Here is a 14,189-nt window from a genome sequence, read left to right as displayed (position 1 = left end):
GTGGGTTGTGACCTCGTGCACCCATCTAAGCAATAAAAAAAAGATAAGGTGCTCTGTCTATTTTTCGATGAAGTCTACACGATTTTTTTTTGTGTGAAGTTGCTTGTATCACCTCCATACATTACACAACCCAGTAATAATTTAGGATTAAAACATGCAGATTTAGATGTGCGTTTTCTTTCATTCGTCTCTCGTTCTGTTCAGTTGTCGAGTACAAAAGCTACTTTTATTACAGCTGAGCTTTCAACCGAACTTGCATTTCCATACGAATAAGTTTCTCCTACTGCAATATTGAATCGTAAGTGTAGGTACCTATCCGAAAAGGATTGTTGCTAATGAAAATTTCTAATAGATGTCTGAAGAATCCTCGTATAGACAGACACGTCCTTACGGATCCATCAGATCCAACTAACCCTTGCATTATACGCCTTCAGCTCTAACACTAGGAGTAGGCTTAGAGACTCCGGTAGCCGTACTCGTCGAACTCGGCAAAGAGGTCGACGTGCAACCTAACCTAAATATCAGTCTAAATATCTTCTCAGCGGGTCGCGATTCCGATCCGGTAGTAGATTCATTCGCGAAGCAGTCTCTTGAATTGTTAGGTCTCCTTCGGAGGCGCTCGGGTAGTTGTTAGCAAATCTCACCCCTAATGGCTGACCCTTTGCTCACCCACCTGTCCTGGTAAAACTGCAAAAGCCTCCGGGCCACCAGTAACTTCTCAAAGAAATAAAAGTATAACTATAGATAGAACTAGTCGGTTTCACGATTTAGGTTCCATTAAAACGCTAGCCAGACACTTTTGGCCTTTTTTTTGTTTGTTAACAAATTATCACATTCGCCGTTTTGTTTCTGAATTTTTAATAAATTTGCTTTAATTTAGATTAACAGCTTACTGGTATATAAATTAAATCAAATAAAAATGCACGCCATCTATGACAACTTTTAAATACTTAATGTACATTCTGAATTAGTTATACTACTCGACGCTAGATGGTGTATGAAATTTGTCTTTAAAAATTATCTTTCATTAGTATTTTTAAAAAAAATATGTAATTGCAATATAAGTCCTCTTTAGATTTATAAAAGAAAAAGGACAAAAGGGTAATGAAATAAAACAAATTATAAAATACAACAACAATGTAATTATTTGGTACGTTTTGTTCAAAAATTTACAAACTTTTAAAAAATATAATCCAAAAATACATGCAAAATATAAGTTATTATTACACATTATGTACAATATAGAACTTTTCAAGTGGCCTCGGGTTTGATATAAATTCAGATCGAAAAATTGCATTAATAAATAGAGGTTTTTATCACAATATTACTTGAATAACGAAAAATTTTTTACAAGTTTCTACACAGGCCACTAGATGGCGTTTAAATAAATTTTGAGCAAACATTTAAAGATCTAATAATCTCATTTATGAATAATTTAATAAACATGCAACTTTTAAGACAACGAAACAATAATTACTATGCATATTTTTTGCGTGTTGGTGTAGCTCTATTAAACAAATGAAATGTTACCAAAATAGGACTTTTTAAGTCAATTATGAATTCAATACTTTAAAAATATTAACAAAATCATAAATAATAAAACTAAAAACATTCTGTGTTACATGATAAACTATAATAATTATATCTACAACATAAATAATAGGAAATTGTAACTTAAATGTCGTATCGCGATTTATCTATGTACAAGTTGAGTGGAAGGTCTTTATAATTTCTAAGATCGGTTGTTTTGCTTTTAACAAATCAATTATTTTAATTCGGTTTTTTTTCAACAACTTTATAACATGGTAGCATATTTTATATACATTTTCACAGTGGTGAATGTTCACGCGTGTACAAGTAATTATTGTTTTATTGCCTTAAAGTGTATTGATTATATTATTGTAACAGTTTCACAGCCATAGTTCAGTTTAGCATAGCCTTAGTTCGTTTGGCGCTGCATCCATTGGCGGCCATTTGCACGCATTTCTGAAACAAACCACGCGCTGTCATTAATGTCAGTGCCCTGTTTTTTTGTTGTTGTTTTATTGTTTAGATGGATGGACGAGCTCACAGCCCACCTGATGTTAAGTGGTTATTGGAGCCCATAGACATCTACAACGTAAATGCGCCACCCACCTCGAGATATAAGTTCTAAGGTCTCAGTAAATATAGCTACAACGGCTGCCCCACCCTTCAAACCGAAACGCATTACTGCTTCACGGCAGAAATAGGCAGGGTGGTAGTGCCTACCCGCTTTGATTCACAAGAGGTCCTACCACCAGTGATAGTGCGATATACTGAATGCTATATGACAAATATTTTTTCTGTATGGAAACTAGCGACATCTTGCAGCGGTTACCCTTAAACTTATATTTTGTTAATGTTAAGGCATTTAATTATGGTATAACTAAACACAAAAAAAAAAAAAAATATAAATCATACAAATCTTTGTTTGTTATAGACAAATTGATTAAATTTTATCAATTTGTGGTTTCTGGAGATTAACAAAATCCTTAATTAAAAATAAAATATATTTAATATGTTACTGCCATCTACAGGAGCAATGAGAAACTGATCGAAGCGACGCCATCTAGTGGCCGACGCCCGTAAACTTTTTTGTTGAGTGCTCAAGTTGCTTATCTATAACTAATTTATGAGTATTATCTATATCTTATCTATAATGTGAAATGTGTTTGTTTGTTTGCAATTTACTTTTTTTATGATTGAGGGATTACTGGTGGCCCGGCGACCTTTCCAGTTTCACCAGGACAGGTGGGCGAGCAAAGGCTCAGCCAGGAGGAGTGGGATTAGCTAACAGCTGCCCGAGCGCCTCCGAAGGAGACCTAACAGCTCAAGAGCAGCTGCTTCGCGAATGAATCTACTACCGGATCGGAATCGCGACCCGCTGAGAAGATCCGTCGAGAAACTCAGCGAGCTGATGCATGGGTTAGGTTGCACGGCGAACTCTTTGTCGAGTTCGACGAGCACGGTTACCGAGGTCCCTAAGCCTGCTCCTAGTGTTAGAGCTGAAGGCGTCTAATGCAACGGTTATTAGATCTGATGGATCCGTAAGGACGTCATTGTAAAAGAATATGACCGTGACCAACTTTCGATATACACATCTGTTTTATGAATCTTTCTATTTTCACTAAGAACTATATTGTGTTCTGTTGATCTTGAGACAGGACTAGTCTCAAATTGTATGTATAATTTTTAACCCAGAGCGCAGACTCCGCCGCAGAATAAGTAGGGTAATGATTAACCCCCTCCCCACCCCTTCCCGTGCCTGATAGCTGTCAATTTTTTTTGCTTACTTGGATGGACGAGTTCAAAACCCACCTGGTGTTAAGTGGTTACTTGAGCCCATGGACATCTACAACGTGGGCCACCCACCTTGAGATAATATGAGCTCTAAGGTCTCAGAACGTGCCTGTTGATAAAAGTTAATCTCACCTGTGTTCCAGGGTCGAAGTCGAATCCATCAGAGCAGCTCATGAGGAATGCGTCTCCAGCTTTACAGAGATAGAATCTGTCGCAGCGGTCTGGATGGGGAAGACGTCCGTAAGAACCTCGTGGGCAGAGAGATGGGATGTGCTCCGGGAGCTCTATTGGCTTGGCCGCTTTGGTCCCCTGCATTGGGTCTCGGTCCGGGTTGGGTCCGGAGTACCCGCGCGTGCAACCTCCACTTCCGACTGGAACGCAGCTCTGAGGACCAATAGTAAGACTTGGCACAGCTATTCCACAGTGTCCTTATGGGAATTAATGCAGACCAGGTATTCCCAAAGTAGTCACTGTCGACCCTTACTATTTTCTCACAGGGCTCACAGCCCACCTGGTGTTAACTGGTTACTGGAACCCATAGACATCTACGACGTAAATGCGCCACCCACCTTGAGATATAAGTTCTAAGGTCTCAAGTATGGTTACAACGACAGCCCCACCCTTCAAACCGAAACGCATTACTGCTTCACGGCAGAAATAGGCACACCCTAGCGTGTAGGTGAGCTCTCGGGGCTCAAACCGGAGGTGTTGCTAACACTGGCCCTAGCAAGAGCAGTGTTTCGCAAAATCTACCACCGGATCGGAAACGCGACCCACTGAGTAGATCCGGCGAGAAACTCAGTGGGCTGTGTCTATGGGTTAATTTACTCGTCGAGCCCTTCGTCGCAAGCGACGGATTCGACGAGGACGATGACCGGTGCTTGAAGTACCTAAAAGCACCGTTAGTGGATCGGGAGGATCCGTAATGACGTGTTTAGGACGACGCGACTGTTTACAATTCGGTCCACAGGATGGGGTATGCGTTTACCAGTGATGGAGTATCTTGTGAGGCCATTCAAATAGCTACCACCATTATTTCTGCCGCAAAACAGTAATGCGTTTTGGGTATTTAAAACTCAGTCGGAGTCAAGTTCGGAGACGATGCGCTGTGCTGTCCATGGGCTCTGATAATCACTTAAGACGAAGTAGACCGTGTGTTCGTGCACCGGTTTACACAATGAATAAAACTGTCAATTATTATTTTGAAATTTGTGTCAATTATTATTAGACCCGTGATATCATTGCGCTGACCTGACCGAAGGTCTGTGAGGACGTTCCTCCAGGGTTTTTTTTATTATCCTTGTAAGCAGACGAGCATACGGCCCACCTGATGGTGAGTGGTTACCGTCGCCCATGGACTTCAGCAATGCCAGGGGCAGAGCCAAGCCGCTGCCTACCGCTTAATACTCTCCACAAGCCTCGTTTGAAGAAGGACATGTCATAGCGCTCGGGAAACACCGTGGAGGGGAGCTCATTCCATAGCCGGATGGTACGTGGCAAAAAAGACCTCTGGAAACGCATTGCAGATGAACGCAGCGGTTCCAGATGATATGGATGAACTCTGCTCCGATGGCGGGAGGTGTGATAATAAAAAGCAGATGAGGGGATATAGTTACAACGGCTGCCCCTTCTTTCAAACCGAAATGTATTACTGCTTCACGGCAGAAATAGGCAGGGTGGTGGTACCTACCCGCGCAGACTCACAAGAGGTCCTACCACCAGTAATAAAGACGGTCCCCCAAATCAAAATAGGCGCCATACCTTAAGATACCTTAGACCTTAGTTTTGGTTCTATTCTGGTACTGTCTTTAGCCATGTCTTTGATTGTTGATCAAATTGTAAAGCTTTTAAGAATCTAAATAGTCTCTTGTCGATAGTTAGAAGTGTTAGTAATTATTATCGAAAACGACATAGGCGTGGTGGCAGAAATGGCCAAGACGCCGGTACCTAACCGCGCTGGTCTACAATACGTCTTGGCCCTAGCACTATCCAGTGGCTAATGGAGTGCTTGGAGACTTACATCCAGTCCAGGGCTGTATTCGTATCCCTGGCCGCAGTACAGCGGGATGGCGATGCCGAGGGTGCACATGTAGAACTTGTTGCAGTCCTCAGCACTGGCCACGTTCCCTATGAACCCTGGTGGACAGATGGCTGGCGTCGTGGTCTCCTCGCGCTGTGTGGTCCTAGTCGCCTCTGTTCCTTCCGAGGTGGTCACTTTAGAGACAGTGGTCGATTCTGGACTCTGTTCGGTTGTTTTAGCGTCGACAGTCGTTTGTGCGGTGTCTGAAGTTGTGAGGTCGGGCAGCTTGGTTGTAGTTGGTCCTAACGTGCAACCGCCCTCGGCTACTCGGACGCAGGTCTGTTAGACAAAGGCTCATATTGTTAACGTCTTAACTTATCCGTTTGATAAATAATAAAGCTTCAGTATGATGGCGCTGAAATTCGGCTATAAATCTGTCCATGGAGATAATATAATGTGGGACGCCCCGAGATCAAGTGGAGCGATGTCTTTGCGAGGGGTGGCCGTCAAAAACTGATCTAGAGAACCGAAAACCGGGTTCAGTGGCGCAAATTTGGAGAGATCGTATTCAAATTGGAACAATTATTGATGATAGTGAAATTGCGAACACTTGCAATATCGGGTCGTTGTTCATTGGTTTTTATTTGATTAAAATTAAGCTATTATCGGGGAGGGTAGTTCTTCCAACATGTAAGCTGTCACCCACAGTATGAGATTTTTTTTTCTAAGTCTATGGTGGATAGATGAGCATTGATGAGGAGTGATTACCGTATCGGCCATGGACGTCAATGACGCCAACGACACAGCTAAATGGCTGCCTGCCGTTGAGACCATAATCTTATTATTTTATAGTAACGTGTATACTGCTATTCAATCTAGGACGCAGGATTGCTTTATGGATATATTAGTAGGTCTGGAGTAGCTTTTAGTACGGACTAACGATCGAGCAGCTATGATTATTAAAAAGCTTAATGTTAAATGGTCATCGGAGCTCACAGACGTCAATAACCTAAATGCCGCCGTCCACCTTGAGACATGAGTGCTAAGTCTCAGTTTTAACAGTACAACGGCTATCCCGCCCTTCAAACCGAAACGCATTACTGCGTCACGGCAGAGATAGGCAGGATGGTGGTACCTACCCGTGCGGACTCACAAGAGGTCCTACCATGAGTAAAAATTTGTCCGTAGAAGCTCATAACACGTTCCCGGCGGATGGAAGAGAGCCTTTTTCGGATATTTAGCTCCCTTAGAATGGAATAATAGAATACGTCTTGGCCCTAGCATTATCCGGTGGCTAATGAAGTGCTTGGAGACTTACATCGAGTCCAGGGCTGTACTCGTATCCCTGGCTGCAGTACAGCGGGATGGCGATGCCGAGGGTGCACATGTAGAACTTGTTGCAGTCCTCGGCACTGGCCACGTTCCCTATGAACCCTGGCGGACATATGGCCGGCGTCGTGGTCTCCTCGCGCTGTGTGGTCCCAGTCGCCTCTGCCCCTTCCGAGGTAGTGGCATGTGTTGTTTCGGAAGTAACGGCTTCACCAGAAGTTGTTGTTTCAGAAGTAGCTCCCGTATTTGTTGTTGTGTGTCCGGTTTGACTTGGCCTTGATTCATCATCATTAGCTTGAGTGGTCGCTTTAGAGACAGTGGTTGATTCTGGACTTTGTTCAGTTGTTTTAGTGTCGACAGTCGTTTGTGCGGTGTCTGGAGTTGTCAGGTCGGGGAGTTTGGTTGTAGTTGGTCCAAACGTGCAGCCGCCCTCGGCTATTCGGACGCAGTTCTGTTGAGGGGAAGCATAAATTTATTTACATCATGACCATTTGAGGTGCATGATAGGATTATAGATGAGTGAACCAATTTGGACATTTTAATTTATTTATATCAGGAGTTGGACCTTTTAAAAGTCGCGGAGACCTGTTAGATGAGGGCTGTATAGGACCGACCACTATGGCAAGCCTTTGAGGAGTTGTATGTCCAGTAGAGGACGTTTTTTTATGTTTTATTGCTTATATGGGTGGACGATCTCACAGCCCACCTGGTCTTAAGTAGTTACTGGAGCCCATAGACATCTACGACGTAAATGCGCCACCCACCTTGAGATATAAGTTCTAAGGTCTCAATATAGTTACAACGGATGCCCCGCCCCTCAAACCCCGAAACGGCAGCACTGCTTCACGGCAGAAATAGACGAGGTGGTGGTACCTACCCGTGCGGGCTCACAAGAGGTTCTACCACTAGTAAGCGTTCGAAGATTCCGGTACTTAGAGGTACGGATACATGACGCGGCAATAAAAGCGTGTTGAAAGACTCTGTCTACCACAAGCACCGGTTATCGTTCTCGTCGAACCCGTCGCTTGCGACGAAGGGCTCGACGAGCGAATTAACCCATAGACACAGCCCACTGAGTTTCTCGCCGGATCTTCTCAGTGGGTCCCGTTTCCGATCCGGTGGTAGATTCTGCGAAGCACTGCTCTTGCTATGGCCAGTGTTAGCAACACTCCAGTTTGAGCCCCGAGATCTCACCTACACGTCAAGGCGAAGCTGATCTATATCTCCACCTATTATATTATTATATATAAAACTCACGTCTGAAGCTGGGTCGAACTCGTATCCCTCACTACAGTACAGCCGGATGGCGATCCCGCTGGTGCACATATAGAAGGCGTCGCACCGGTCCGGAGCGGGCACATTGCCCACCCAGCCCGGGGGACAGATCGAGCGTGGGGTTGTCTCGAAGTTTCCAGAAGTCGTGCTCGTTACTTCTGAAGTCGCAGTTTCAGTTGGCTGTGTGCCTGCTTCTGTGGTTTCAATGTCAGTGGTTGCTTCATCAGAAGAGTCTCTAGTCGGCCTGTTGCCATCAGAAGTTGTTGCTTCATAAATTCCTGTACTACCAGACGTTACTGGTTCGGTAGTGACCGCGGAATCAGTAGTTGAGTCGGCTGCTTCTGTAGTAGAATCAGCTGGGTCTGATGTTGGAGTCGTAGCAGCGGCTTCTACGGTAGTCGTAGAGATACTATCAGGAATTGTTATTTCTTCTGAAGGACTTGCAGTTGTATCTGATTGCACAGTGGTCGTGATTGGTCCTAAAGTACAGCCACCTTCGGCTATCTTCACGCACGACTGCGAACAATAACATTAAAATAGTAAAGATATATTTCCTTTAGTTTTTACACATTGTTTTCTGTATAATGCACTGTCGATTGCACCTATAAGTAATTGAGGTGACATCTGCCATGAACTTTTGTCAGTTTGTCAATGTTTTGTATTGTTGATCACTTTGTTGGTGCAACTTGCACACACGGTAGAAGTGATACCTGTGAGTGTGATACTTATAAAAATAAAAATAATCGCAAGGGTCAACCACTCCGCAGAAATATATTAAGTGTATATAAGTATGATTTGGCAAGAGAAGAACGAGATTTGACGAGAACGTCTATCAACTGTGTAACATCTCGTCACCGCGATTCAGGAATAGTTGAATTTACGTGCAGCGACATCTGTTGATAACAAAATAAATAGAAATAATTGTAAATCATCTTTTATAGTATGAGGTAGCTCCCTCTGTGAATTGATATTTTAACTTAACGTATAATGTGTTCTGTTTCATTCTCTCGCCGGCCGAATCCTATACATTTATGTGTTTGTGTCTCTATGGACTTATTTTTTTGTTTCATCGAGTTTGAAATCACAATGATTCTAAAGAAGTTTCACTTCAAAAATATATATATTCAGGCTTTATGTAACACTTACATCAGAAGGTGGGTCGTATTCGAACCCTGAGCTGCAGAACAGCGGTAATGCGATTCCATTCACGCACATGATGAACCCATCGCAACGATCCGGATGCGGCAGATTCCCAAGCCAGTTGGGCGGACACAACGACGGTGTGGTTGTCTCAACCCTAACTGTCGTAGTTGTGACAGCTTCAGTAGTTGATGCTCCATCACTAGTTGAATCTATAGTCGTAGCAGCTACTTCTGTAGTTGCAGACGAATCCGTTGTATCAGAACCCGTAGTTTCTGTTGTGAAACTAGCCGAAGTAGTAGGTTCGAAAATCGTGGCACCGGTAGCTTCTGTTGTGATACCATCGGAAGTTGTATCATCGTTATGGGTGGTATCTGTACCAGCTTCAGTGGTTGAGCCGTCATCATCAATATTAGTGGTGCCTGTGGTAGTTTCGGTGGTGATATCATGAGAAGGGGTCTCCGTGGTCGGACTGGTGACATCTGAAGTTGTCTGGGTGTCCGCGGTTGTGTGTTGGGACGTCGTGTCTGTGGCAGGTGTTGTGCTCTGTCCTAGAGTACATCCTCCTTCTGATATTTTCGCGCAGGTCTGTTAAAAAGAATTTAAGATAAGAGTGTCGATCTTAAGAACAGTTCTAATATGTTCCATACACGATATTCTATGATCGGAATGAATGGTTATATGGTTTAAGGCACATTTCGCTTCATACAAGACATTTATCTTTGGTAATTAAAGATGCGTTTTATTTGGTATCAGCAAACAAAAGTTCGATGTTTCTAATTGAACTTCAATTGATTTTACTCCATTCAAATAGCTGAAGAAGTTTCCATTTTAGTTATGATATTTTTTGCCAAATTTTAAACTTTAATGGCTTTCCTGTAAAGTTGCAAAAATTGCGCATAAATCAAACGGCCTTCCCTCAATAGATACCTTGTTCTAGACCCCTCGAGGAGTCTCTTATTCATTTTTATCCAATATTATAAACTTTACATACATATAATATTTATAAAATAAGGTATGTTTTTTTTATTAGAATTGAATTACCTAAAACATCTTTCTATTTTGGGCTTTTTAGGGCATTTCCTGTTGAGTTTTCGATCTAATCTTAAGGCCGTCGCCATCATTCTATTTTGCTGCCAAACACCAAATCAAGTAGATCAGAAATGTGTCATCCCAAATTATGGTAGGACCTCTTGTGAGTTTGCGTGGGTAGGTACCACCGCCCTGCCTATTTCTGCCGTGAAGCAGTGATGCGTTTCGGTTTGAAGGGTGAGGCAGCCGTCGTAACTATACTTGAGACCTTAGAACTTATATCTCAAGGTGTGTGGCGCATTTACGTTGTAGATGTCTATGGGCTCCAGTAGCCACTTAACACCAGGTGGGCTGTGAGCTAGTCCACATATCTAAGTAATAAAAAAATTAACTTACCTCAGCGGCGGGGTCATATTCGAACCCTTCACTACAGAACAACTGCAAGGGGACACCGCCAGCGCACATGATGAAAGAATTGCAGAGGTCCGGATGCGGCAGGGTACCCACGAAGCCAGGCGGACAGATTGGCGGCGCTTCTGTGGCCGCAGACGCTTCAGTAGACGTAGCAGCCTCTGAAGTCCGAGAAGTGGTTTCATCGGTGGTAGGTTGCGCGGTGGTTGTGTCCGCTTCGGTTGCGGGAACCGAAGCTGTTGGTGAATTCGAAGCGTCGGTTTCTGAAGTAGTGCTGGTCGCCGCGTTTGTCGTAGTCTCAACTATCGGTCCCAACGTGCAACCACCAGGTGCTATTCTTACGCACGTCTGTAAAGACGAACATTAATTAAAATTGATTCAAATCTAATATTAGTAGGCCAGGCTTCAAATAAAATTTAAAATACATCTTTTATCTTTGTTATTGCTTAGTTGGGTGGACGAGCTCACAGCCCACCTGGTGTTAAGTAGTTACTGGAGCCCATAGACATCAACAACATAAATGCGCCACCCACCTTCAGATATGAGTTGTAAGTCTCAGTTTAATACAACCCTACCTGTCAAAATGCCTACGTGGCCTAAGAATGGCCTAAGTGGCCTAAAGAATAAGACGTCCGGTGCATTCGTGTTGAGTGATGCACCGGTGTTCGAATCCCAGGCGGGTACCAATTTTTCTAAGGAAATACGAACTTAACATGATCACTAATGATGAAGGAATAAAATCTGTTCTGGTGGTAAGGCGAGCACCCACGTGTCTATGGGCTCCAGTAACCTCTTAATACCAGACAAACTCGTCCACCCATTTAAGCAATAAAAAAAAACACTATTGAATTCGTACACCAGACCAGAACGAAAGCTTTTTGCGTTAGAAAAGGGCTTTGAGGATTTCAATCCAACCTATCGAAGAGTTAACGGAGATAGGTACAGTTATGACCTGGATGATCAATTACTTCGTATTGATACTGACCTCTACTTGGGTGGAGTACTCGTAGCCTTCGCTGCAGAAGAGCTGGAGAGCGGTGCCAGCCGTGCACATGTAGAAAGAGTAGCAAATAACCGGATGGGGCTTAGTTCCGAAGAAATCCGGTGGGCACAGAGCCGGTGGTTCGGTTTCCATGGCAACCGTGGTTGTTGACGCTTCGGTTGTCGATGTAGCTCCAGAAGTCGTCGGTTGCGACTCTGTATTCGAACCAGACTCTGTGGTCTGTGAGTCTGTTTGGCCATCGGTTATTGAAGTCGAGTCGGTGTTGGAACCGACTGTGGTAGAAGCGATGACTGTTGATTCTTGGGTTTCAGAAGTAGATGGGTAGTTTGTTGTCGGTATGGGTTCTGTAGTTTGGGTTTCTGCTGGGGGATTTGTGCTCGTCGGCGTGATAGTAGGAAGGTTAGTTGTTGGAGACGTGGCTGGTCCTAGAGTGCAACCTCCTTCAGCTATCACCACGCAAGTCTGAAAGGAAATGATAATTATTTTATACTAGCTGACCCGGCAGACTTCGTAGTGCCTCAATCGATAAATAAAACACTTAAACTTTTGTATAAAATAAACTTAAAACAAACAAAAGAAATCCATTCGACGGAGGATACATCAAAGGAAAAACAAAACTGTTATTTTTATTTAATTCCGAGCATTTTCCGATATTTATCTATCTATTAAACCTTCTCTGGACTTCCATAAATAATTCAAGACCAAAATTAGCCAAATCGGTCCAGCCGTTCGCGAGTTTTAGCGAGACTAACGAACAGCAATTCCTTTTTATATATATGTCGGCGCGTGTTTTTATAAACCATTAGTTCATGACTAATAAAGATGGGACGACAAACAACAGGTGCAAGCATTCATCGAAAACAACACGTGCAAGATAGAGTCGTAAACAACATCGTCCCACCACGATACCTTGCTATAAAAACGCTCCGTTGTTGTCTCTCGAGCTCAGAAGCGAGCGAGTCGCCGTATCAGACGGAACGCTCCTGCGTAATACACGCTCTGAGTTAACATTTCTGGTTTTATTGACTTACGAAGACCGCCCGCTTACCATGTCGCTACCCGAAAGTAGAAATACTCCAACATATATAGATGAATACCAAGCTCATTAATAAAGCGAATGTAAGCGTTGAAAAATAAGCAGACTTATTCCCATCATCCTACCCATTAAGCGAGTCTCGTTCCTGGAGGAATCTAGTCTAGGAGGCTAGTCGCATTCTACTCAGTACTTACATCTAGTGCCGGATCGAATTCATGTCCTTCGCCGCAGAACAGTTGGATGGCGTTACCAGCAGCGCACATGAAGAACGAATTGCACAGCTCCGGGTGCGGTATGTTGCCGAAGAAGTCCGGCGGGCACATGGCGGGCGGAGCAGAAGTCGTTGCAGAAGTTTCGGCTGCAGTCGCTTCAGACGTAGAACCCTCTGTGGTTGAATCTGTTTCCTCGGTAGTTAGTGCTGTAGTGGAAGCATCGGTTGCAGCGTCCGTAGCACCAGTTTCGGTTGGTGCATGTGTGGTGGCGTCCGTCTGTTCCACCGTTGGCGAAGTAATATCAGTTGTGGTACTGGCTTCTGGTGTGGCCGCGTCATCAGTCGTCGTAGTGTGACTGGTTGTGCGTTCAGTTGTCGTGAATGTTTGTTCAGTGCTGAAACCACCGTCTGTCACCTCTGTCGGGCTGGTTGCCGGGCCCAAGGTGCAACCACCTTCAGCGATGATCACACATTCCTGTGAAACAGGTTAATGTTTGTAGTTGTGACGCGAAATGCGAAAAACGTATGTTTTGCTTGATCTGGTTAGTTTAAATTGAATAAATTGCGAGAATTTAATCCTTAACGATGTTCTTTTAAACTCACCATCGAAATCGGGTCGTATTCGTATCCCTCCAAACAGAAGAGCTGAACCGGTTGTCCGGAAACGCACAGGAAATAACTGTAACATATATCCGGGTGCGGTAAAGTACCGACGAAGCCGGGCGGACACATCGACTGAGTGGTAGTTTCGACAGTTGCAGTCGAAGTTTCGTAATCGCCACTGGTCACCGAAGTTGCAGCGCTGGTTTCCGAACTCGCGGTTCCATCTTCAGTCGAAATCGAAGTTGTACTGATGGGCTTATCAGTTGAAGCTTCTACAGTCGTCACTTCAACAGTAGATACTGTTTCATCTGATGCTGTTGTAGGATTCGGGGTTGGTATTTCCGTTGTTGTAACGGTGGTAGGAGTCGAATCGGTATGTTCAGTTGATGTGGATACTATATCAGTAGCAGTAGGGGCTTCTGAAGTAGTAGCATCACCATCTTCAGTAGTTAAAGAAGGCGTTGGTGTAGTAGTTATGTCAGTTGTTGTCGTTTCGGTTGGTACTGGGTCCGTTGGTAACGCTGGTGGTTTTGAAGTGCCACCAAGAGTACATCCTCCCTCAGCTATGACTACGCATTGCTGCAAGGAAAATTAAAAAGTAAATGTGATATGTCATCATCAACGTCCACTAATGAATATAGGCCTGCCAAAGGTTAGTCAAGAAGCTGCCCTTGAGTTGTTAGGTCTCCTTTGGAGAGGCTTGGGCAGCTGTTAGCAAATCCCACGACTTCTGGCTGAGCTTTTGCTTGCCCACCTGTCTTGGTGAAACTAGAGAGGCCTGAGGCCTAAAAGTAATCCCTCGCTTTAA

At 43.9% G+C, this 14,189-nt stretch overlaps 1 protein-coding gene across 3 annotated transcripts in view; it reads right to left on the bottom strand.

Annotated features, from left to right (window-relative positions):
- Positions 1 to 1,122: 1,122 nt before the first annotated feature.
- Positions 1,123 to 14,189, bottom strand: part of LOC101737466 (mucin-17) — a 90,805-nt gene continuing 77,738 nt past the window's right edge. For all 3 annotated transcript variants that reach the window (XM_038015497.2, XM_038015490.2, XM_062673528.1), the window contains 10 exons: positions 13,382 to 13,960; positions 12,762 to 13,253; positions 11,514 to 11,993; positions 10,514 to 10,876; positions 9,092 to 9,673; positions 7,928 to 8,461; positions 6,660 to 7,121; positions 5,342 to 5,680; positions 3,454 to 3,705; positions 1,123 to 1,986 (listed from right to left, as the gene is read on the bottom strand). In XM_038015497.2, coding sequence (XP_037871425.1) covers positions 1,924 to 1,986; positions 3,454 to 3,705; positions 5,342 to 5,680; positions 6,660 to 7,121; positions 7,928 to 8,461; positions 9,092 to 9,673; positions 10,514 to 10,876; positions 11,514 to 11,993; positions 12,762 to 13,253; positions 13,382 to 13,960 — 4,146 coding nt within the window. In that variant the 3' untranslated portion in view covers positions 1,123 to 1,923. The remainder of the gene's footprint in view (positions 1,987 to 3,453; positions 3,706 to 5,341; positions 5,681 to 6,659; positions 7,122 to 7,927; positions 8,462 to 9,091; positions 9,674 to 10,513; positions 10,877 to 11,513; positions 11,994 to 12,761; positions 13,254 to 13,381; positions 13,961 to 14,189) is intronic.

This window comes from Bombyx mori, chromosome 2, assembly GCF_030269925.1.
Source record: "Bombyx mori chromosome 2, ASM3026992v2".
NCBI classification, from domain to species: domain Eukaryota; kingdom Metazoa; phylum Arthropoda; class Insecta; order Lepidoptera; family Bombycidae; genus Bombyx; species Bombyx mori.
This window is presented reverse-complemented; position numbering and strand designations above follow the sequence as displayed.